The 23,148-nt window shown below is 58.4% G+C and overlaps 1 protein-coding gene across 1 annotated transcript in view; it reads right to left on the bottom strand.

Moving 5' to 3' along the window:
• Positions 1 to 1,229: 1,229 nt before the first annotated feature.
• NTN3 (netrin 3) overlaps positions 1,230 to 23,148 on the bottom strand; it is a 34,113-nt gene continuing 12,194 nt past the window's right edge. The window contains exons 3-7 of the mRNA XM_076350789.1: positions 17,679 to 17,867; positions 10,743 to 10,892; positions 9,768 to 9,821; positions 2,208 to 2,282; positions 1,230 to 1,936 (exon numbers count right to left, since the gene is read on the bottom strand). Of these exons, the coding sequence (XP_076206904.1) occupies positions 1,608 to 1,936; positions 2,208 to 2,282; positions 9,768 to 9,821; positions 10,743 to 10,892; positions 17,679 to 17,867 (797 nt within the window). The 3' untranslated portion in view covers positions 1,230 to 1,607. The remainder of the gene's footprint in view (positions 1,937 to 2,207; positions 2,283 to 9,767; positions 9,822 to 10,742; positions 10,893 to 17,678; positions 17,868 to 23,148) is intronic.

Genomic DNA, 23,148 nt, shown 5'->3' with positions numbered 1-23,148 from the left:
TGAGCTCCCCGACTAGGGCACCTGCATGTCCACACAGACATCCCCCAGTGCCTAGATCCTCACTCCCCAAACTCCCCTGTCCTGAACCCCGACAGTGCTCCACCAGTCTCTTCAGCTGCAGGCTCCAGCACCACCCTGGGATGCTGGAGCCCAGAAGCACCAGACCACCCATGGGATGGGGAGTCCACGCAAGCTGCTGTGGGCTCAAAAGGGCAAAGCATCATCTTAAAGCACTGGAAGACTGCGATGTAGGCTACAATACCTTGCTGAGCCATTCAATAAGCAAGGCAAGGTTTGTAGGGAAAGGAATATCTATTATCAGATCACCTATTATTTCTACTCATATTTATTATGCCAAGACCGCTACAACCTCAACATGGGAAGATACTGATGTCTGTTTGAACTGGAGACTAATACGTGGTGAAGAAGAAATAAAAGACTAGAGGTGGGTCAATGAAAGGTCTTCTCTCTTCCTGCCACCTCTGCCTTGTGCATCTCCTCAGACAACCTTGACCACAGCAATACTTCCCAGGAGAGCACACAGTCAGGCCAGCTCTGAGGGATGTACACCAAGGCAGATGGTCACTTGGTGTCAGCTCAACAGAAACGGGTGGAATTACGTCAGTTGGTACCAGCTGAGAATATAGGGACATAGACCTGGGTCAATGAACGATGATACACAATAGCTCTGGTCAGCCTGTCCACTCCACCCCAGGTCCTGCTAGCAGGGCAGGCTATAGCCTTGGTGGACATGGGAGCGGAAAATGGGTGTCTCCAGGTCTTTCCCACTGGGTCGCCTGGACTATGCACCAGGATAGGTAATGGCCAAGGGGTTGCGAAGTCTGCCCCTTTCTCCCTGGTGGACACAGCTCTGCCACCAACCCGCTGCCAGGACCTGACTCCTCCCCACGGCACTGCAGCATCGCATGGGTCCTGTCCCAGGCGGCAGCACTGGTCCGTGTAAACCCGAGGTCACCAGAGAATCAGGCCTTGCAAAAATTCATTTGTTCTTCCCGGTGGAGCTCCTAGGGCTGGTCCCTCTGCAGCATTGGATGGTTTCCACTCAGCCTGCCCGTACACACATTGGGATGAAGGACAGAAGACTCCGACCTCCATTCCTACTGGGCAAGGAGAAGGGCAGAGAGAGGTCTAACAACAGCGCATTTTCAGAGAGGGAGGAAGAGGCAGGCCCTGGATGCTGGAGAAGGGAGAGCTGTCAACTCAGACATCAACACTGGGCAGAAGAAGACTTTGTTCAAGGGAAAGGCCGAGAAAATGAGCGCTACGAACAGCATGCCCGGAGCAAGACACCAATCCCCTTCAAACTCCTTCAGGCGACAGGCACCCACGGGATCCCGCTCTGCTTTGCTCCTCATTAAAGGTTTGTCATTACTGTGTTATTTTTAATACATACATAGAGAAAAAGACCCACACGCACATCCATGCGTGCACACGCACACACAAAGGGAAACCATTGCCAAAATATACACTATAGACAGAAGAGTCCGTTCACACTATATATATGTACAGAGTCTCTGGGCGCAGTCTGGCAGCGCACAGCCGGGCTGGGGCTGAGCACGGGGTGGGACGGGATGGGTGGAAACCCTTCAGGGCTTCACACACTTCCCCTTCTTCTCCCGCCGTTGCAGTTTCCGAAGGCGACGCGTCCAGGCGTCCCGCCACTGGATGACCAGACTGTTCTTGTCGGCCATCAGTCCCGGCCGGTCGGTGGAGTTTTCGCTGATCCCCATGACCAAGTACTTCTTGCTGATCTGGATCTTGGGGCACTTGCAGGACAGGTCTTTCAGGTGGATCCACAAGAAGTTGTCGCCGCGCTTGACCCGCTCGTCACGGCACTTGTAGACGGAGAGGATGTTGATGGTGAACTTGGCCCAGTTGGCCACTGTCTCCATTTCCAGGATGTTCACCTGGACCACTGAGGGAAAAGAGGGGGAGACACGATGATGGGGGATGCTTTGACTTGCTCCCCAAAGGAAGCTTTGGCGACGGGAACTGCCCGTCCCCAGCAGCCCCACCTGCCTCATCCATCGCACCTTTGGGAGGGCTGATTCGGGGACCCCTCTCTGCACTGGGTGCTCCCCATCCCCTGGGACATCTACATCTCCCCCACCCATGGCCAACCTGTGGCTGGCCCTCAGCTGCCTCTGCGGCAAAGCCCAGCGTGCCACAGGGAGAGAGGTCGTTACCGTAGTCCTTCTTGCAGTACTTCTTCATGTTAATCTTGTAGTTGCCCTTGGCTGGCTTGCAGTAGGAATCGCAGTCTGCGGAGGAAGAACAGAGGGTTGAGCACTGAGGGGCTTGAAGCACGTGGGGTCCCGTCCCACCGCAAGGGAAGGGGGAACGGGGTGGAGAGGACAGCAGCAAGACCCAGCCTGGCAGAGGGTGGTGGGTACTCCACGTCCCAGTGCCCTCCAGAAGGCTCCTGAGCCAGGACCTGGGCTGCTGCTGGGGATGGGGATCTGGCAAGCCCAGCTGCCCCCTGGCAGCTCTCAGGGGCTGGGGGCTCAAACCCCGGAATGAACACTGACACCACATCAGCTGGGAAGAGAAACCAGGTAGCTTTGGGCCCACCAGGCAGGCTGTGTCCCCTCCTGTGCTGACAGTGACAGTGTCCTGCAGGATAAATCAGCACAGGGGCAGTGGAGGGAGCCTAGGGACCCTCCTCCGGGATGCAGAAGGGGATGGATGGGAGAAATGCAGGCGAGGTGGCGATGGCCACCAGGGAGAGCAGGCAAGGGCCATGGCCAAGGAGAGTCAACCAGGACAGCTGTGGCCCTGCAAACCTGGGCGACGTGGGGAAACGAGGACTCAGCACCAACCCCACCATCAGCCCTGCAGGGAGGGGACCCAAAGGAAAGTCTGACCGCATACCAAGGGGGTCGTGATCCTCAGGGGCGACTCAGCCCTCAGGGGCCAAGGTGGTGGGAAACATCCTCATGGGGCAGCACCTCCAGAGACCTGCGCCTCATTTGTGTCCCAAAAGTGGGGAAAGGGACTCAGGCTGGGGGAAGCAGGCGGGTGAGGGAAGCGGCTCCGCTCCACCAGGTCGCTCCTGCTGCCCAAGCATCCCAGGCTCAGGCTGCTCCAGCACAGCCAGGGAGGCCACCAGGCCGTCCTCCACCCCACACAGCATCCCTCCCTGCTGTCCCCCAGCTCCAGGCAAGGCTCATGTCCTCAAGGAGGCTTTTTTTCTGTGCATTTCTAAAGACCCCAGATTTGCATCTCAAGCAGAGAGAGGGCAGGGAATGCCTCTTTCCTTCTCCCCAGAGGCTTTGATCCCAACAATTGCCTGAAGCAGTCCTGTTCTCGTCCTTTCTTTCCCCCTGCCATCTTCCTTTGAACATCTCAATTTGTCTCTTTCCAAATGGCATGTTTTTTCTAAGCCCATCTTTCTTCTTTTCTCTCCCTCTCACAGGTTCTCTCTCTGGCTTGGCCCCACGTCCCGGGACAGAGCCAGCAGTCCCTGAAGTTGTCTTTGTTTGCAGGTTGCCACAGCGATCACTGGGGATGGAGGCGAGGGTCTGGGGGAAGACGGGGGAATAACAGCACCCTGTGCCAAGGAGAAGAGGAGAAAAGAGGAAAGAAAGACGCCCAGGAGCACAAACTCGCCCTGGGCTCTGCTGCTCTCCTTTCTGCCCGGCTCCTTTATATCTGGGACTTTGTGCCGCCTGTTCCAAATTTGTCATCGATAGAAGCGGCGCAGCACGAAGCTAATTCTTGGCAGAGGGGGGTAAGCCCTGATTCTCGGCTCAGCCCCCCCGCACTGCCCCTCCGCCTGGACTGGCAGAGCTGCCCTGGCCCCGCTGCATTGCCTGGGACAGCAGTGGTGGCTGCGGAGGGGGCGCAGGGCCTCTCCGTGTGGGGCGGCTGCTGAGTGCACTGAAGATCTCAGCTGTGACACTGAAGGTTGCCCCCATCTGCTGCATCCTCTGGGACACGCTACAGCCCCATCCCAGACACCGCTGCATCCCCTGGGACGTGCTACAGGCACATCCCTGACACACTGCTCCGTCCTTTCCTGCTATGTGAAGGGGACTCTAAAAGGGAGCTCCTGCCTTATTTTGGGGAGTGCCTGGCAGGACGGATGATCTTTTCCTCCCCAAGCAGAGTGGAGGAGGCTGTCGTTTGCCCAAGCAACCGTCCTGACATGTGGGCGCCACCAGACACTTTTTGGGGATGGGTGCAGGGCATGCCCCTCCATGCTTGCTGCAGGGTCCAGCTCGGGTCCCGGCCCTGTGCGAGCCTTCGGTGAAGATGCAGGATTGTATGGGTTTGCGGTGCCCCCACCACTGGAGCCGGAGCTGGGAGCCGTGCCACCGCAGCAGTTTGCCAGCGCCATGCCATGCAGGGCCAGGCAGCGAGAGAAGGCGACCGAGGGGTGCGGAAACCATCCTACAGCCGGCATCGGTCGCAGGTCCGCCATGGGCTTGCCCAGACACTGGATGCCGTAGTGGAGGAGGGTGGCACAAAACAGGGTGTCCGGCAGGAGGATGCCCAGGGTGGCTGCCACATGGTGCCGAGGCCACACAGGTGCTGAGCCCACGGGCGGTTGGGTGATGGGTGGTGGGACCGGGCTGCAGGGCGGCCTCGGCCAACCTGCCACCCCCCTCGCTCAGCAGTGGGGAAGAAAGAAAAGGAAGAAAAGCAGAAAGAAAACCAGTAACTGCCCTGGGCTCCTGCTCGTGATTAACATCATAAAACTGTGATTCAAAAGAGCCAGAAAATAGTGTTGGGAATTAACAATTTGGGATTAGTCTGGGGATTTTTTTATCCTCGGCTTTGTGCTGAGGAACATTCCTCAAATATAAAATCAATTCCTGTTCAATTTATGTAAGAAACTTGGGAAGAAAAAAAAAAAGACCAAGTAACTCGAAGCATTTCCCTTCCTTGCCTTTGAGCACATGGCCTCCATCATCGCGCGTGGGGCGGGTGTGGGTGCTGTGGCTGGGGAAGTGACCAGGTGGGTGCTGGGGCTGCCGCCCAGCTCAGTCCCCGGGGGGGCGGCTGGGTCCTGCCCGCACCTCCACAAACCTCTTCTCCCTGGACACCCCATCCTGTCCCCACAGGGTCCCCCCATGGCAGGGCTCTACTCGGGGCCTCACGCCCGTGCCTCTCACCAGGACATGGCTATGGACCGCAGCTCCATCCTCCCATGCCTGCTGGGATGCCACGTGGTGGTGCTGGGGAACGGGTGGCAGCTCTTCCCTCAGGCAGGCCCCAGGGAGCCCAGCAGCAGCTCTGTCTGCCCTGCCAGCCCAGCTGAGGCAGCACACTCTCTGTCCACCCCATAAAACCATCAGGAGAAGCTGGATGGCCATTGGAGAAGCCGCTTCATGAGTGCCTCTCCCCTGGCAGCTCCCAGAGCATCCCCCACTTCCCAGCTCCTTTTTAAACTTCCCGGACGTGGCATTACACATGCTGCAGGGGAGTGGAAAGAAGATCAAGTTTAGCCTCTGCCTGCAGCCACCCTCCTGCCCACCCTCCTGCTGTGTCCGTGCAGCCTGATGGGGCAGCCGAGCCCCGTGGAGGGGCTGGGGGATGGCAGAGACCTGCTGCAGCCCGAGGCTGTGAAAGTGTACCCACAAACCCTGAGATGCTGCTGCATCCCCTGGGATATGCTACAGCCCCATCCCAGACACTGCTGCATCCCTGGGATACACCACATCCCTGTCCCGGACACTGCTGCATCCCTGGGATACACTATAGCCCCATCCCAGACATCACTGCATCCCCGGGATGTGCTACAGCCCCATGCCAGATACTGCTGCATCCCTGGGATACACTACGGATCCGTCTCAGACACACTGCTCTGCCCTTTCCTGCTACGTGAAGGGGACTCTAAAAGGGCCCTCCTGCCCTGTGCCACAGCTCGGTCCTGTTTGTGTCCCGGGGAGATCTCAGCCCCTCCACCCCACGGGACCCTCCACGGACACTGGGGGTGATGACTGCCGCAGGCATGTGCCCACTGAACTGCTGCCTGCTGATGCCGGTCTGGCACCAGCGCAGGGTGCAGGCAGCAGCACCCCATGCATGGGCAACGCCTTGGCTGCTGGCAGTGAGGAGCTGGCACACGGGAGGGATGGACAGAGCCGGGCAAGCACCGCGTGATGCCGCACGGACGTGGGAGGAGGTGGATGGCGACTGGCGAGCCCAGTGTGGGCATCCCCGGTCTCCGTGGGGAGAGCATGTGTGAGAGGCGGCAAGTCTGCACATCTGGTTTACTTCTCCTTGCCTTGAAAAAAAGAAGGAATATTTTGTTTTAAGAGAGATGTAACTTAATTAGGTGTTATGGCTGCAAATCTTTTACTGCTGACTTTGAATTCCTTTAAAGCCCTGTTTTGCGCTCTACGAGTTTTGTTAATTCTGCTAATGGGGAACAAGGATTTTTTTTTTTTCCCCACTAACTGGAAAATATTTTAAGATAATAATAATAAAAATTATGAGAAGTGGACCCAGGACATTTCACTGCCGAGCGAGTCGGCTGCTTGGGCAGAGAGATCAAAGCTGGACCTCAAAGGCTCGGAGGGTCGGAAAGGCAGAAGAAAGCTGGGAAGAGCGATGCAGAGGATGGCAACATCAGCGAAAAGCCTGGATGCACCCAGGGACAGGACCCCAGCAGGGAGGAGCATGGGGAGAGGGGGAAAACCCAGCACCTGAGCACAGCGGCCCCGAACAATGTCCCCCTGTTCCTGCAGTCTGGCACCTGCTGCCAGAGGCAGGGAGGGAGGTGGGGAAATGGGGGGAGAAGGGGCTCGGAGGCTGCCTGGGGTGGGAGGACTATGGGGCGTTGAGGGACTGAGTGCCCTGCTCATGGGGGGGGGGCCTGGGGGCTCCTGGGGCAGAGGGATGCAGGCAGAGGGGCATCAGGGTGCAGGCAGCAGGCGGGGTGCGCCGCTGCGGCCAGCCCTGCCCGCAGCACAAGCACGCTGGAGGCAGGGCGCCCCAGGCAGAGTTGGGCAAGGCTCCTGCCCATCCCCACCTCTGATCCCCCCCCCAGCAAAGGGGGCAGCGGGACCCCAACCGGGTCCCCTGCTCCCCCGGCGCAGACTCTGGGCAGAGGCTAGCTACTTTGCATTAAAGATATTTGAGCTAGAAGCCAGAAATCTTAAAACAACAAACCCACAGATAAAACTAGAGGCAGTTTAAGGCAGACCTGCTCCACTAAAACAAAGTAAACACCCGGGTCTCCAGCGAGTGCCATTTATTTTTACGCAGCTGAAAATATCAGACATCACTCTAAGACTGTTCCTATTTATAAAGCACTGGAGGGGAGTCACCTTGATTAACTCTGCTCCATGTGTCACTCTCTGTTTGCAATAAAACCGTCCAAATCCCCCTTTTCCCTCCCCTTTTTTCCTTTTCACAAAGCCTGGCGTTCCCAGCTCCCTCCCTCACAGCAGGCAGGACAGGCAGGGCAAGCAGGGCAGGCAGGAGTAGAGGTGGTGGTGGTCTGCCCTGTCCCGCGCAGCCTCCCCAGCAGTGTTACCGTCACAGACAGCTCAGCTCTTATGGTCATCCCATCGTGCAAGACATGCACCCCACCAAGGACTGGCTCTCCTTCGCTGCCACAGCGTGGAGCGAAACCTCTGCCAGATCCACGCAGGGCTGCTCGACTCACATCCCGATAACACATCCCGCTTCCCGGAGCCTCTGCGGAGCAGGGCCGGGAGGGCTGAAACGTGCCCGTGGGCTCTGGGCTGTGCAGCACTCCCAGCCTCTGCATCAGTATATGTGATCTGCGTCCGTATGGGGGCCAGCACCGCTCTGCTCTGTGAGGAGCTGAGCTACCAGCCTCCTCCCACACGTCTTGCCCCTCCACCCCCATCCGCACGCTTTACTCCTTCCATAGCTCCGTACCTTTGACACCCCTTGTTCCAGTCCCCCTCCTACGGCCACCGAGTGCATGCATGCGGCTGCAGGTGCCATGCTGGAAGATGTTCCCAAAAGGCTGAGGAGCACATCACAGGCATGCACCAGCCTGGGAAGGGGCTGTTGGTATTTTTCACCCCCAAGGTGGGGTGGCTGTGGGAAGGAGAGCTGGGGAGAAGGATGCACACAGGGCACCGGGTCTCCAAGGAGTGTGCAGGCTCCCCTGGGATGGACATACCCTGAACAGGGCATGGGGAAGCTCCTCATTAAATATGGGCATGGGGAGCTGGAGGTGCCCCTGCTCTCTTCCCAGGACCACGTGCCATGGGATAGAGTGGAGGATGGTGCAGGATGTCTATTGCCCCACGCTGACATGCGGGAGAAGACCAAGGGCTTGGGGACCGCAGGGTGAAGGGTGGCCCGAGGGGGAAAAGGGCTGCTTCTTTCCCTAGCTTCTCCCCCTCAACCTGGTTTGGGATCCCTACAAAGGGACAGACAGTGGGATGGCTAGGAACAGCCATGCTAGGGTGCCGATGGGACTGCGGAAGGAGATGGGGGAGACAAAAGCCCTGCTATGGCCCCCTCGGACACACAGCCATGTGTGCCTCTGAAGAGCTGGCATCAGCACAGCCCATCCGCTCCCACCGCTGGTGACCACCATGTAGGGCACAGAGGTGCCAGGAAGATAGATGAGACAGAAGAGCCTGGCTGATGGAAGAGGGGTGGTGGTCAGGGAGGAGATGCAAAGCGGCTGTTTTACCTGTCTGCCATGGCATCTGCCGGGCCATGCTCTGCAGCGCCGGGGAGGGCTGAGCATGGCAGCAGCGGCATAGGGTCCAGAGGCTGGCACACCACTGTGTGGTGCTGTCGGTATGTGCCGTGCCAAGGTGAGAGCTGAGGGCACCTCGGTGGGGCCCTGGCAGCCGTGGCTGGGCTGGAAGAGGGACCATAACCCACTGGTGCAGGCAGCATCCATGCACCCACCAGTGCCCAGCCCCAGCCGAGCCTCTGCAAGAACGCGAGCAAACCTGCAGCATGCATGGAGACATGAGCCTTGCTGCTCCAGCCTGGGGAAGCCGGGGCGGCTCTTGAGGAGTTCTAAAGACAGCAGCAGAAATGCCTCCCTCACCCGTGCAAAGCCTGCAGCCTGCCGCTGGAGCTGCCCCCCTCTCCCACTGGGTGACAGCAGCAGTGACATCGATCCTCCCATGGTCCTGTGGTCCCATCACTCCATGGTCCCATCAGCCCACAGAGCTGGGACAAGCAGCTCAGACCCAGACACTTCACTCCTCCGGACCCGGATGGGGCAAGGCCCATGTCACCCATGTCCCAGGGCAGACCTGGCAGCCCACGTGCCAGAACAGGGGCTCCTGAGCCTGCCTGCAGCTGGCAGCCTGACGGACCCCCACCGCCCTGGTGCTGCTCAGAGAGCCAAGGCCCTGTGGAGGTAAAAGGCACCAAGGAGAAACCTCTTGCACTGGCACCGATAAAAGGAGATTAAAAAAAGCCAGACCCCAAGCACGCACTGAGCCGTAGGTGCCGTACGCCACAACCCCTGCCATAACCTGCTGAGGAGCGGTGAGGCTCTGGCAGGCTGCATCCCTGCTTTCCTCCTCCGCGGGGACGGAGAAACCTTTTCCCCAAGAAAGCCCTGTCAAGCTTTGTCGGTCTCTTTCCAGAAATACATAGGATTTCAAATCTCAGTCATTTTTTTGGCCAAAATTGTCTGCCAAAATTGTTCACCATTAATCTTTTTGCCAAAGGGTTTGGCAGGGCTCAGCCCTTCTCCCTGGTCTGCTGGGGAGAGGGGAGGTGGGATGGGATGTCTCTGGGCAGGGCTGGGGCCGTGGGCTCGGCCCGGGATGCAGAGAACTTACCTGCAGGCGCCTCCGTGCTGGTGATCAGGGAGGTGGGGTTGATGGCAGGGATCTCTGGAAGAGAAAGGGAGAGATGTCTTAAGGAAAGGGGTCTCCAGCTCTGGGGGTGACACCCAGACAAAAGCCCTCCACAAGCGGGGTGCAGAGGGGATTTTGTGGGTCACCTCCGGCAGCTCGCTAAGAAAGACGGATGGGATGAGTCTGACCTGAATATCGCAGGCCATTAAATAGACCCAGAGATGCCCAAATTGAGCTCAGTAAATTGGGACAGGCTGAGACGCTGCAACCCCCAAGTGCCATAAGTCACTGCTGCAGAGGACACGTGCTCCAGGGACAGACAGATGAACAGATGCTCGACTGATCTGAGCATGCTCCGCGCTGCACAGCACAGGGATAAGTGTGGGCAAAGACAACACTTTCTTGGGACTCCTGGCAACAAAACCTGAGGGAAATTCTGTCCTAACCCCAAATCTGGGGAACAACAGAGGGAAAGGAGCCAGCCCCACCAGCTCACCCCCACTGCCACCACTCCAGCAGCGCCAGCAGATTCTGCAGGGCAGCAAGTTGTTCCTCTGCTGCTTGGGTCAAATTCAGACCCACTGCAACAATAAACACAGTTTATTGCTGACCACAGGATCTGGCCTTGCCCCAGACCTGACCATGCTCAGGGCTCAGCTGGGTGAGGAAGGCAACTTGCTGCAGCTGAAGACATGTCCCAGCAGAGCTGTTTCAGACGGCTGGAAGCACTAACCCAAGGGGTCTTTCAGAGCCTCCCGGGCTGGGAGGGCCAAAGCATGGGTGCCCACAGAAGGTGATCCAACCATCATGCCTTAACCACCTCCTGGAGCACAACCCCATGGATGGGCGGTCCCTCGGCTCAGCCTCCCACCCACCGCAAGCCAGCCCAAGGAGAGCATCCCCTGGCGCTGGCGGGGGTCCCTGAGGGAGGGGAGGGCAGGGCACAGTGGCACTCACTGATGCAGGGGGCCACCGGCGAGCGGCTCTGCTGGTAGCCCTTGGCACAGCGGTTGCAGGTGAGGCCAGTCACGCCGTCCTTGCACGGGCACTGCCCCGTCGTCTGGTTGCAGGTCTTGCCGGCTGCGCCGACAGGGTGGCAGTCGCAGGCTGGATGGGAGGGAGAGAAAAGGTTACATGAGAAGTGATGCACAATGCAAATCCCAAACTGAACCCAAAGTGCCACCCTGAGAGAGGCGAGGAGAAGGTGGGTCTTTCCAGTGCACTGGTGGAAAGCAGCTGCTGGGGCCAGCACAGCCAAGACCCGTGGGTCCAGACCGTGGCCCCATGCGTGCTATGAGCAGCATGGGCAGGAGGGCGAGCTGACGAAGGGCTTGGCCAGGGTACAGCCTCTGCTGATGGGGATGCTCAGGATGAGCCCCTGGAGACCCCACAGCTCACACGGTCACCTATAGCTGCCAGCTGGCATTTAAGGTCTGGACACCAGTAGGACAGTTTCTTCCTGCTTGCTTTGCAGGCTTGTCCTGCCGGTTCTGGGGACAGCCGGGCGTGCGTGCAGGCAGGAGGAGGGATTTCCATGGGCAGCCCCGTGCCTGCTGCCAGCCTTGTCCTGTGCAAGCAAAGGGAGTGGGGCTCACATGGGGCCATGCAAACCCTTGTTCATGGCCAGGGTGGGACTGAGGGCACTGCAGGGACAGAAAGTGGACAGGTACATGCCTGGGTCTGCTCTTTTCCCACCTCAACCCCGGGACGATGCTCCTGTCACAGCAGTAAAAGGCATTTTCTCCACTTGCTCCCCCACCTCTGAGCTTTCCAGTCCATGGAGCTGAACCAACACTGAGCTTTTACACAAACTTCCGCCTTGTTTTGGTTTTAGGATGGTCTGAAGTGGTTCTTCTTGATGCTTCCCAAGCTCATGAGCCTCAGTGCCCATCCTGCCTCCTGGAGACCCCAGCCAAAGGATGTCCCCATTGCTTGCCACCATAGCCTCCCCAGGGGAAGAGCCACACCTGAGGTGGGTGAAAGTTGGGCCTCCATCCCCAAGACAGACCCGAAGTGACTCTCCATCATGCAACACTGGATGATGGACCCACCAGGGGTTGCCTAGGAGGAGGGGTGCGGGAAGGAGATGCTCAGTCAGGAGAGGACCTTCCCATCTGCCTGCCCGGGGCTGGACTGGTTACAAGCTGGAGGAGGTTATCTCAGCCTCCATCAGTGTAAGAGTTGAACGTGATTCCAAAGCAAAACAAAAACATTCCCCCCTGCCTGCCCCCGCAGCCCCCCGATGTTATCGTTTCCCTAATTTTCACCAGATGGGACTGGTGGGAGCACCATGGCGCTGATCCTCGGGCCCCCTCCCGCATGGCCAGAAACCAGAGCAAGCAGCCTCTAATGGGGACCAGATGCTTCATCCTTATCAGATCTTGGCTGGGACTGGAAGCGGACGTCTTTCTGACAAAGATATTTTGGGGACTCAGCTGTGATAACAAATGGCAGTGAGTGAGGGAGTCTTGGCATGACGTAGGGCTGTCGGAAACGCGGGGTCTTTCTTCAGTCACAACAGGCTTGTCTCCTGCCAGGGCGGCTGGCTCTCCCTAGTGAGCCAGGCTTTCCCGGCTCTCCTGCAAACACCCACCATTCAGGTCATCGGGGAGCCCCAAAGGTCCTGAGATCATGGGATGGTCCAGCCCTGGACTGCGAGGACCAAAGCCATCAGTGATGGTCCAATGCTTGACCAGCCTCGGATGACCCATGGGAACAGCACCGCTGCTTCGCCTGGAGGATAACATTGGGCTTAACGCCCTCTCTTGAACCACCGTGCTCTGGGACATTTCATCTGCTTCAGATGCATCTTGATGTTCTCCCTGTGCCTACTCCACAGGGCTCTTCTGCGTGGGCTCGGCTGGATCCTGCAGCACTTGGAGGAAGCAGGTGCCTTTGACTAGCTGGCAGGTACACCTCTTGGAAACCATCCATTGCTTTGTCTCTTTTCCGCTAGCAAAGGCTTGGGTTTCTGTTAGTGGGGCTGGGCATGAATCATCACCCATCCTTATCACCACCCATGCTGGAAAGAGCAGCCCAGTGCTACCAGCATCACCCCAGTGCTGCCCTGAACGAGGGGCTCTCATGCTACCGCTGGTGCTGGGAGTGCTCCCAGGACCACAGCACCCATCTCCAGCTGGAGAAGTCCAACTCACCCCAGAGCAGCTGGGCACAAGCCCTGCCAAACACCCGCTCGTCTGAGAGACCATGCAGGGAGACCTCAGAGGTCCCTGCAGCCATCACTCCTGCTCTGCATGCACAGCGATAGACAGTCCGTGCCCTAAAAAATTTATGGCCAAAGGCACGCTTCCAGCAAAGATTTATACAAGCGCTTAGCTTCACACGTTATGGATAATCTCTTAGGCCCCAGTGGTGTATTCCTTGTGTAAAGTCTAAGGATGGACATAAATCTCAGCACAATCAGGATCCAATTCATCTAAGCAAATCCCTCTTCATGTGGTGGAAGAAGGCTTTCAAAGACTCTTCATGTTTTACCTGGATCAGCAATTAAGGCAGTTTTGCTCATCTTACATCTGCAACAGATAGGTGTCTTTGGGAGATGAGCTTGGTCTCTGCCAGACCATCCTCTGGCCCCTCACCCCACTGTGGTGGGATTTCCTGCAGTCCCACGAAAATCCATTGCTCCTTCCCACTCCAATGGGAAGAGCATCCGAGGCAGCACTCAGAGCTTACCCCGACCAGTCCCACGTCTCAGCATGGCTGCATCCCACCACTCCAGCTGTAGCATCTCCATCCCTCCTCATCCCGACATGACCCACAGAGAGGGGCTGGCCAGAGCACCCCATCCTGGCACCAGGGAATGCAGGCGCCGGGGGCACAGCACAGCTCTATGCCCACTGCCCACACACCGAGCCCTGCTGCTCGCAGCCCTGCCAGTTGCCAGGATCTGGCCCACAGTGCTTGAACAGTGGATTAAGTCACTAGCTTGGAGCTTAACTCATCGAGCTGTGCTTGCCAGAAAGCATGTCTTGCACCTAATATTGAGGGTATTTTTGAGTCTTAAGGCTTAGCTGCTACTGCTTCACCAGTTTTCATTGGAGAAAGCTCACGGTTTACAGCTTTGTTTAAATTACAGGGATTAATGCACAGCCATTCTTTATTTGACTTTTCAATTACCACCATTGAATTAATCCTGTAGGTTGTTCTGCCTTTTCCATCCTCCCAGCTTTTCCGTCTCGCAGCATCCAGCAGTGACGCGGCTGCTGGCGGGCTGGCGGCTGGAAGGAAGAGCTCGCCTCCCCGCTCGCCGGCTGGTGGCTGAGGGCTCCGCTCAGTTGCTGGCAGGAGATGCGGGCTTGTGCAAGCTGCAGTTGATATTTTTGTGCCTATTTCAAAGACGTTGCATCCTAGCAGAGACGAACCATGGTTGGATCGTTATTTACTATAGTGCTTCGGGGTTTGTTTAAATAAAATGTAATAGTTCCTGGCCTCTGGGCTAGTATTTGACCTCCTGAATATGAACTGAGCTTCGTTGCTAGCGCCTGCAAAATCTGCCTTTGCTGGGATGCTCACCTTCTGCCCTGGACCAGTGCTGCGGTGGGTGCAAAGTCAGGTCACAGCAGCTTGCTCCATGCCTGCTTTTAAGGTCTGCTGTCACGAGCCTTGCTTTTTCTTTTCTTTTTTCTTGCAGGAGTGTAGGTATCTGAGCTGTAGGTACAGGACACGTCTTTGGAAAAACCAAGCCCAAGCTGTCTTGTCACATCTCCGTGTATTTATATATCTCTCTGGCAGCACCAGCTCCCATTCATGGCACTGGGCAGGCAGGCTCCCAGGTGCCGGTCCTGCTCCAAGGAGCTCCCAATCCCAACGGATTCACCACTGGATAAGTACAAGAAAGGGATGGAAACGCTCTCTGCCCCCCCACCAAAGGGGGGGCAGCCAAAGAAGCAGAAGCATCAGGGATTTTATTATTAACTCAGTTCCCTGAGGCAGAGCCAGGAACTGGCTCCCAAGACCCAGGGTACCACCTTTACTGCCAGATCCTCCTTAACATATGCACCATAGCGGGGACAGCCCTTGTGCACATGTTCATCTGGCTGGGCTGAACCTTTGCAGCTTTTCCAAACCATGGGCAAACCCTGCCAGCCCTCCGGAAGCAGCACCCCCGGACCGGGCTGGCAGAGACCTGCCCATGGCTTGGCACGGGGCCGGGCCGGGGAGGGAGGTTTGTCTGCGAGGGGGGACCTGCCACAGCAGGTGCCACAGCACCCCACTCCTCCACAGGCCAGGCATCGCTCGCTGGCCTTTCTCCTGCACAGCGGCATCAGCCTTCGCCCTGAGCACCCCGGGATGCTCTTGCCCACCCCATCCCCTCCAGAGGAGCCACCTTGAATCTGGGATGCTTTCCATCACCTTAATGCTCCACAATTACTGCCCTGTGAGGATGGTGGAGCAGGACTTGCCCTGGCAGACCGCAGGCTGCTGCCTGCATTAGGCAGGCGCAGGCAGACGGAGGCAGCCAGGGCCCCTCTCCTTCCTCCATCCTCAGCCCTGAAAACGGAGGGACCTGAGCCACAGCACGGGTAGGAAATGCTGCGCCCGCAGCATCCCCGGTCCCGCAAACCCGTCCCCAGCTCCAACCCACATGTCGAGCTGGGCTGTATTCAGTTACCCTCCTCCCTGTTTCCAGCACCTAGCCAAATCTTGCTTGCTTTATTTATTATTTTTTTTTTTGGTAAGTGCTCTCTTCCCTGGCTAGAGCAGAAACTGAGACCTCAATGCCCAGCACAGAGGTGGCACTGGGGATCCCGGGTCCCACAGGGAGGCGAACGCCTGCAAGGCTTCCACTGTGCTTGGGATTTTATCAGATAATTTTGGTAGCAAAAGTAGAAGGAGCTGGTGAACCAAAGGGGAAAAGAAACCCCTCGTTCAGGGAGGGGTGGGGAGGGTGCTGCCTGCAGAGGATGCGAGGCGAGGTGGAGGCGGCACAGCTCCACAGCACCCCACAAGCCCCGGTGCCAGTCAGGGTGAGCCGGGGCTGCCCACGAGCCCTCAGCACTCGAGGAAAATACTCATGGAAAATGGGAATTTTGCTGCAGCTGCCTCAGTCCGGTGGTGCTGCAGCAGGAGCCGGGGGCTGCTGCCATCCCTCCCCGGCCTCACTCAGGGCCAGGACACCTCCCAGGAATGGGACACGACCCGGGATGCATGCCTTGTCCTGCCTCCTTCTTTTCCTCTCTCCCAGTGCCTCCCAGTGTCACCCCAAGGATGCTGGCCCCTGGCACCGCTTTGGGACCCGGCTGCCACCTGGCACGAGCCCCATCAATGGGAAACCCTTGCTGCTGCCGGGGGGCTGCCATGCCCATAGCCATAGCCGTGACATGGCTTGGCCAAGGCCATGAGGCTGGGAAGCAGCGTGTAGTCCCCCGGGAACATGGGCTGCTCAGGTGGGACCTGCCAAGTCAGCTGCTCAGGTTATTAAAAATGATTAGCTTGCCATTTGCTAACGAGCCGGCTGCGGGCAGGGCTCCCCCTGCCAGCGTCCACTCAGCTGTGCTCCCACTGCCGCCATGGCGTCGGTCAAACATGGGAAGTTTCTCCCTTTGCTCTATCCTCTTGACCACTCCTGTGGGAACAAGGATGGAGAGAGGCAGGGGCGGCTTACGCAGCACAGGCAACGGAGGGATTTTACCATCCCAGACCCAAGTGAGCCGTACCTACAAACAACACTAATGCACCCGAGAGGGGAACCCCAAAAGCCACATCCTTCAATTCAGGTCTGTTGCCACAACATTAATGGTCTGAAACAAGCTTCAGCAGTTCCTGTAGGCCCTACATAAACATGCTAGCATCGTGTCCTTGCAGCAGCGAAGGTGCTCAGTGCCCACGCGGTTGCACTATGCACCGGAGGGAGACACCACGCTCCCTTCCAGGAGGTACTTGCAATCTAAGTTGGAGAAAAGGGGATCAGGGATGAATTCCCAAGCCTCAGAGCAGCTGTGGCCAACATCTTGCCCGCTCCAGTGTTTCAGCTTGGATCCCGCCAGTCCCTGGGGACGGGCAAGGTGTTTTCTTATCTCAACTTCTTTGGTGAAACTATTGTTTTGAGGCTTCACAGAGGAAAAAGGCTCTGCAGAGGGGGCTGAGCAGGGCGAGATAAGAGAAACCAGATGGGCTTGGCCAGGAGCTAGAGGAGGGAGAGGAGAGGTACAGGTCCCATGACATTTGGCACAGGCTGGGGACCTTATGAGGTCAAGCTGTGGCTTGATGGCTTGGAACCAGCATGGCTCCTGGCCAGCTCGGGGAAAAGCCACCCTGCCCACAGGCACCGGAAGCCATGGTGCTCAGCATCTCCCCAAAAACAGGTCCCAAGAGCCACCCCATAGCTAAAATGCATGCCATGAGGTCCTGCACTGCAGTCCAGCAGGGAGATGGAAACCTCCGTCAGCATCCCCAGCCCTCCGAGGCAGGGAAGCCACTGCGGGTCATTTTGTCAAGTAGCTTGAACGCCTCCAAGCGTGTCTGTGACCCAGACAACATCAGTGCCAGAGATGGGTTTCCAGCACATTTAGTCATGCACCTTCTCCAGCACCTGCCCAGCATCTCTCCAAACATCGACTGCGGAGACCGTAACTGCAGCCACACCAGGACCCTCCTGGAATGGATGGGGCTCCCGGGAGCCTCCTAGCTCCCTGCCTGTCATCCTCCCCATCCCTTGGGGAGATGCTGGGTTCAAAGTGATGTCCCTGCCTGGTGCCCTCGGGGTGGCAGAGCTGACCAGGGTGACGGAGGCTGGAGGTGACCTGCAGCTGCCGGAGGGAACAGCTGGGCTCCGAGCAGAGCAGAGGGATGTCGCAAGGATGGGACGGAAGAGCAAGGAGACCAAGAGAGATTATATCACCCGTGCTGCCCACATGGAGACCCCCCAGGTACCTTTGCAGGCCTTGCGGTCTGTGATGGACTTGCTGAGGTCCCGGTAGAAGCCCTCCTTGCAGTAGTGGCAGTGCCGCCCCGCAGTGTTGTGCCGGCAGTTGAGGCAGACGCCGCCACTCTTCCTGCCCGAGAGCTTGTACAGCTCCATGTTGAAGCGGCAGCGCCGGGCGTGCAGGTTGCAGTTGCAGGCTGCAAGGGAAGGGGAGAGGGTGAGGGCTGGAGGCGAAACCTGGGAACCCCCCTGGGTGGGCTGGATCTGCCCCGGTGCCCTCCGCTGCTGCTGGGGGCCAGGGCTGCCTGCGCTGGGGGAGCAGGACGGGCAGGGCAGGGCACGGCACAGCCGGCCCCAACGTGCCGTCCAGATGTGCAGCATCCGCCGGTGCCGGGAGGTCAGGGCAGAGGAGAAAGGGCATGTGTAGGGACGGGGCACCACTCGGCTGAAGGCAGACAAGTGTGGAATGGAGGGGTGCAGCCGGGGCATCTGGCAGTGCCAGCCGGGCACCTGCAGCCCCACCATCCCCCCTGCCCCTTCCCCGGCAGCTGGCTCCGGTGACAGAGCCCGGCCAGCCTTTCGGCAGGACCACCTGCCTCGTGCCAAGGGGTGCAACAGCATTGCCCCTGCTGCCTCACAGGGTGCCATCCTCAGCGTCAGCAACAGAGCCCCCAAATTCCTTATATTTAAGGCTCTACCCTGTGCATGCATGCGCACACACACAAAGAAGCCCACATAGCAACCCGTGCGTGCACATGCACACGTGTGCACACACAAATATGCACAAGCACACACACAAGCTCATGTGCACATCAGCACGTACGTGTGCACGTGCATACACACAAATGGGCACCTAAACATCCACATACCATTACATGTGCACACATACGTGCACACATGCACGTGCATGCACACAGATGTACACAGAAATATCCACATACCGTTACACATGCACACACACAAATCATGCACACAAACATGCATGCTCACATGTGCAAGCATGCACATCCATACACACGCTCACGTGTGTGCATACATACACATGCACGAATATGCACGCACAGATGCTTGCACATGCGCATGCACACACGCACGCTACTTTTTCACTAGCCACAGGAACCATGCAGCCTCCCCTGCCCGATTCCACGTGTGCGAGTTAAAAAGGCAAAGCAATGCCCGTTCCTGCTTAACACTCTCGCAAAAAGATAATGGGAACAAGATTTCCTTTGGCAAAACGCGGCACCCTCCTCCCCCAGCCCCGGCCCCCTCCCCATGCTGGTAAATTGAGGTTGGGTGAGAGTTTTTCCAGGCGTACTGTGAAATTCATTAACGTGTCAGCCCAGATTTAACTGCTTAGGCCTGGCTTGGCGGTCGTGTGAAGTTGCCTCCCCCCCGGCCGGCACAGCGCCGGTGGGAGCTTCAGTCCGCGCAGATCAAACGCTCCCTCGCCTGCCTTGTTGCTCCGGCCTCAGAGACGCTGGGGGAAGAAAGCCGGAGCAAACCCCAACCCTAAAAAAGGGCCTTTTCGGAAGCTTAAATGATTTGAGCAAAAGGTTGGTGCCAGCCTCAGTGCTGCCGGCACCACGTGCTCAAACCCCAGCTCCCCCCGGAGCTCCCCTGCGTTATGAGATTAGTGTAAAAATCACATGGCAGGCATCAAAATAACACTTGGGCATGGCGGTAGGTGCCTATGGGGGCTTGTGCCTTTTGAGCTCATTTTTTTTCCCCGGTGCCGGTGAAAAATAGGGACTTTGGAGGCAAATTCTGACACAGGGCTAAGTGCTGGGATGCGGCGCCTGGAGGGAGAGCAGCAGATACTGCCCGTGGTCCCAGGCAGCCTAGGATGCTGCTGTGCCAGGGATGCCGATGCTCGGCCAGGCTTTGCTGGGGCCAGGAGAGATGCGGTGAAGAACCCTGACATCCAGGCTGCTCTTGCACTCACCAGATAACAGGACAGGGACAAGCAGGGGTGGTTCGTGCCACTGAACCGAGGCAGACACACATCATCAAAGGAGCAATTATTGGGAGGTAGAGAGGCCTTGTTATTCCCTTGCATCACTGAAAGACCAGTTGGGTCACCCCAAAAGGCAGCTTTGCTGTCCCACTGGGCATGCTCGGGGCTGCCCCCGCGAGCCCCCGGCTTCCTCTGGGGAAGGAGAGGGGACGGCAGCCCAGAGGGGAGGCGATGGGCAGCAGAGGAGAAAGGTCAGGTAAATGATTCGCCGCCCTCAGCGCGGGTCCCTCTCTGCCTCCAGTTTAATTGGTGAGAGAGTAACTGGCCGGGGCCTTTTCACGGCATCACCGACCCTGCCGTGGGCTGAGGGCCCTCCTGGCTGGCACGTCCCCGTCAGCCCCGGGGCCACCTTTCCCTGGGAACATGCTGCAGATCCTCCCGAAGCCGGCTTTTGGGGAGAAACCTCCTCTTGCTGCCCAGCACCGTGCCCTCTGCCTGCAGGCAGTGACGCTGAACGCTCTGGGTTGTTGCTCCCAGCCCGGGCTGGGTGTCAGCAAACTGCCGCCAGCTTAGCAGGAGCCAAGCCGAGATTTTGGTGTGATCCCGGCCAGACGACATGGGGACCTGGCTGGGCTTGGCCACGCTGGGATGGGTGGCTGTCCCCTGCTCGGGGACAGGGTCACACCAGCACGCGTGACCGTCCCCTCACCCCCCCGGCGCAGCGATCCGGCGCTAATCGGGGCAGACAGGTCCCCCTTCTTACCCGGCTAAATACTTGCACTGTTCCTCAGTGCTGACTTGGTTGCAAGCTCTGTCTGTCTCCCGTTAATCACTAATTAAAGGCTTGAATGTTCCCTGCTGTTTGGGGTATTAATAAGAATTTAATTGCACAGTTTGGGGCTAATTACGTGGTAGCTTGCTTCCGCCCTTGTACAGTATGCCCAATTAAACAATCATATGATCAATTAAACAATCACAAGATCTAATAATTTGCAATAATAGACTAATTAAACATCGACTCCTTGCAATGGAGTAACCTTCTGTCCCCCTTTTGATGGTGTTTGAACCCCTGCCCAGGTCCTGGCCGCCCCACAACCTCTTCTGCTCTGGGCTGCTCTGGATGGAGGAGCCCGGGGCAATGGCACAAGGGGGTTTGGGGCAGGGACCCCACCACAGGACGGGCAGTGCCGTGCACCGGGGCACACATGTGGCAGGCAATGGAGCCTGTGGGACAGGAGGGGGGCTCGCTGCCCCTACAAGTTCCCTGGGAATAATTAGTGAAGGCAGCCGGCTCAGTGAAACCCTAGACTGGCCGGTGCTGCCAACCCACAGCGGATTTGAGCTACGCCCCTGCTTTGGCTGTAGGAGAGCCCGGCTGGGACAGCGGGGCAGGATGGGGCTGCACCTCCACCCCAGGACGGGAACCGAGACCAGAAAAGCCCCTTCCCTCCCATCTGCACTGTCCCTCCATCATGGGGAAGGTGTTTGGAGAGAGGGGCCAGGGCTTACACCTCTACTGCCAAGAAGCAGGAGGAAAAGCAGAAGCGAAGAGCCCTCCCCGAGGGGCTGCGAGCTGAGAACAGCGGTGCAAAGGACAAGGCTGAGCCACTCCAGCCCCATCCCGGGAGGAGCAGGACTCAGGATGGTCAGACAAGTGTTAATCCCCTCCACCGCGGTGGCTGCCTCCCCCCTGCAACCCAGATCTGCTGGGATGCTGCACCCCATGGGGAGCAGGTGCCCAGGCAGGGGTGGCAGGGGGATGCTGCCTACTTGCCCACCTCCAAAAGCCATCGCCTACCCCGAACCACTCCCCCCTGCTCTCCCTGGGGAAGGACTGTGGCTGGCGCTGCTGGGAACCCGCCGGTTCCCAGCACATCTGCCGGGGAGAGGGTGAGGAGCATCCCGCTGGGGGGGATGTGGCAAGGGAAGGGGCTGCAGATGCAACTGCCAACAGGCCACCAGCAACACAGATCCTGCTCCACGGGGTACAACAGCCCAGGCCAGCTCACTGGGGGATTTCTGAGATAATTTTTGCATGGGAAGCATTGAGATAGAAAAAGAGAGCAAACGTACAGGAAGGGGCAGAGGACACAGGGGAAGCACATGGGATCCTCTAAATCCCATCACCGCTCCGGGAATTGGTGTTTTCAGGCACTGGCATCCCCGATTGATTGCCACAGCCCCCCAGCCCGAAGCGGAGGGAGCAGCAGCCAGCAAGGTCTTCCCAGGAGAGCGCAGCCCCTTCCCTGCCGAGCCCCCCAGATCAAAGCGAGCCCCATGCATTATCCCGGTGCTCTGGGGAGCGCTCCCGCAGCGGCGGCCACAAAGGGAACAAGAGCTCCCGCATTACCAGCGAGTGCATCAATTACTTCCAGTGGCTGCCTTGTGCTAATCCGCTTCCCCCCCTTCCCCAGGCCGGGTGTTTCGGGGACAGCTTGCCGAGGGGGTGACCGGGCTGCCCCGAGCAGCTCCGCGTGTGCAGGCAGGGACCAGCAGCGGCGGTGGGAAGGAGGAGGTGCGAGTCTGCAAGAATAAAGCTGATGCATCACCTGGGGGGGCTCAGGATTTCGGCAATCGTGCTTCCACTGGCTGCTCTGCCAGGATTATCCTTCACTGAGCCTGACCCAGGCTAAAAGCTGGGGGACACACATGGATGGGGACACGTCTCTCTCTTTCCTGCCCTTCTCTTTCCCCTGTTTTGGGCAGGGCACACCAGAGGGTACACAGAGCATCCCATTATTGGCAGGGCAAGCTCCCTGCAGGACATGCAGCCCTTTTGGGGTATCGGGAGAGCCCCCTGGGCCCATGGACCAATGGCACCGCTCTCTAACCACCAGGCACAGGGCCACGCACCCTGCGGCACGGAGCTGGCACCATGCCCTCTTGCCAAGTCGGCAGCGTGGCAAATCCACTGTCACCGTCCTGGCTGCAACATCCCCAAACCTGCCTGCTTGCCAAAGTCATGCTGACCCCCGTAACACTGCAGCATGGCGATGTCCCCACGAACGCAACGGCCACCCTATGGCAGCCGTGGTCGGGTCACGCCCCATGCCGATGCTCAGACCTCAGGCGTCACTGGGCTGTTTCACCTCTGCATTTCCCCATACCAGCTAGAGGCAGAAATTCTTGTGAAATAAGCAAGGTTTGTCCTCACCTCCAACTGCGTGGATGGATGTCCCAGCACCGTGACATGGTGCAGGACACCAATTTGTCCCCATGCCGGAGCAGGCAGAGACTCCCGTGCTCTGGAGGGGGACAAACCCCCACGCAGGGTGCTGGGGAGCACAGAGCCAAGAGGTGACATCCCAACACGACCTGAGGCTGTACCAGCCCCGTGGCTCCATCCAGATCCACTTTTGGGGTGCTGCAGCCCCCTGACCCTGACCCTCAGCCGGCACTGGGCTGCCAAGCTCCTGCATCCATCCACCCTCCTCCTCACCGCTGCCTGGCCATGCATGACCATCCACCACCACAAGCCAGCATTACCAATGCCAGGCCGCAGGACCAGAGTCCGAAACCCCGCA

The sequence above is a fragment of the Aptenodytes patagonicus genome, chromosome 13, assembly GCF_965638725.1.
Source record: "Aptenodytes patagonicus chromosome 13, bAptPat1.pri.cur, whole genome shotgun sequence".
NCBI lineage: Eukaryota > Metazoa > Chordata > Aves > Sphenisciformes > Spheniscidae > Aptenodytes > Aptenodytes patagonicus.
The sequence above is the reverse complement of the archived record's forward strand: the minus strand, read 5'-3'. Positions and strand labels throughout refer to the sequence as shown.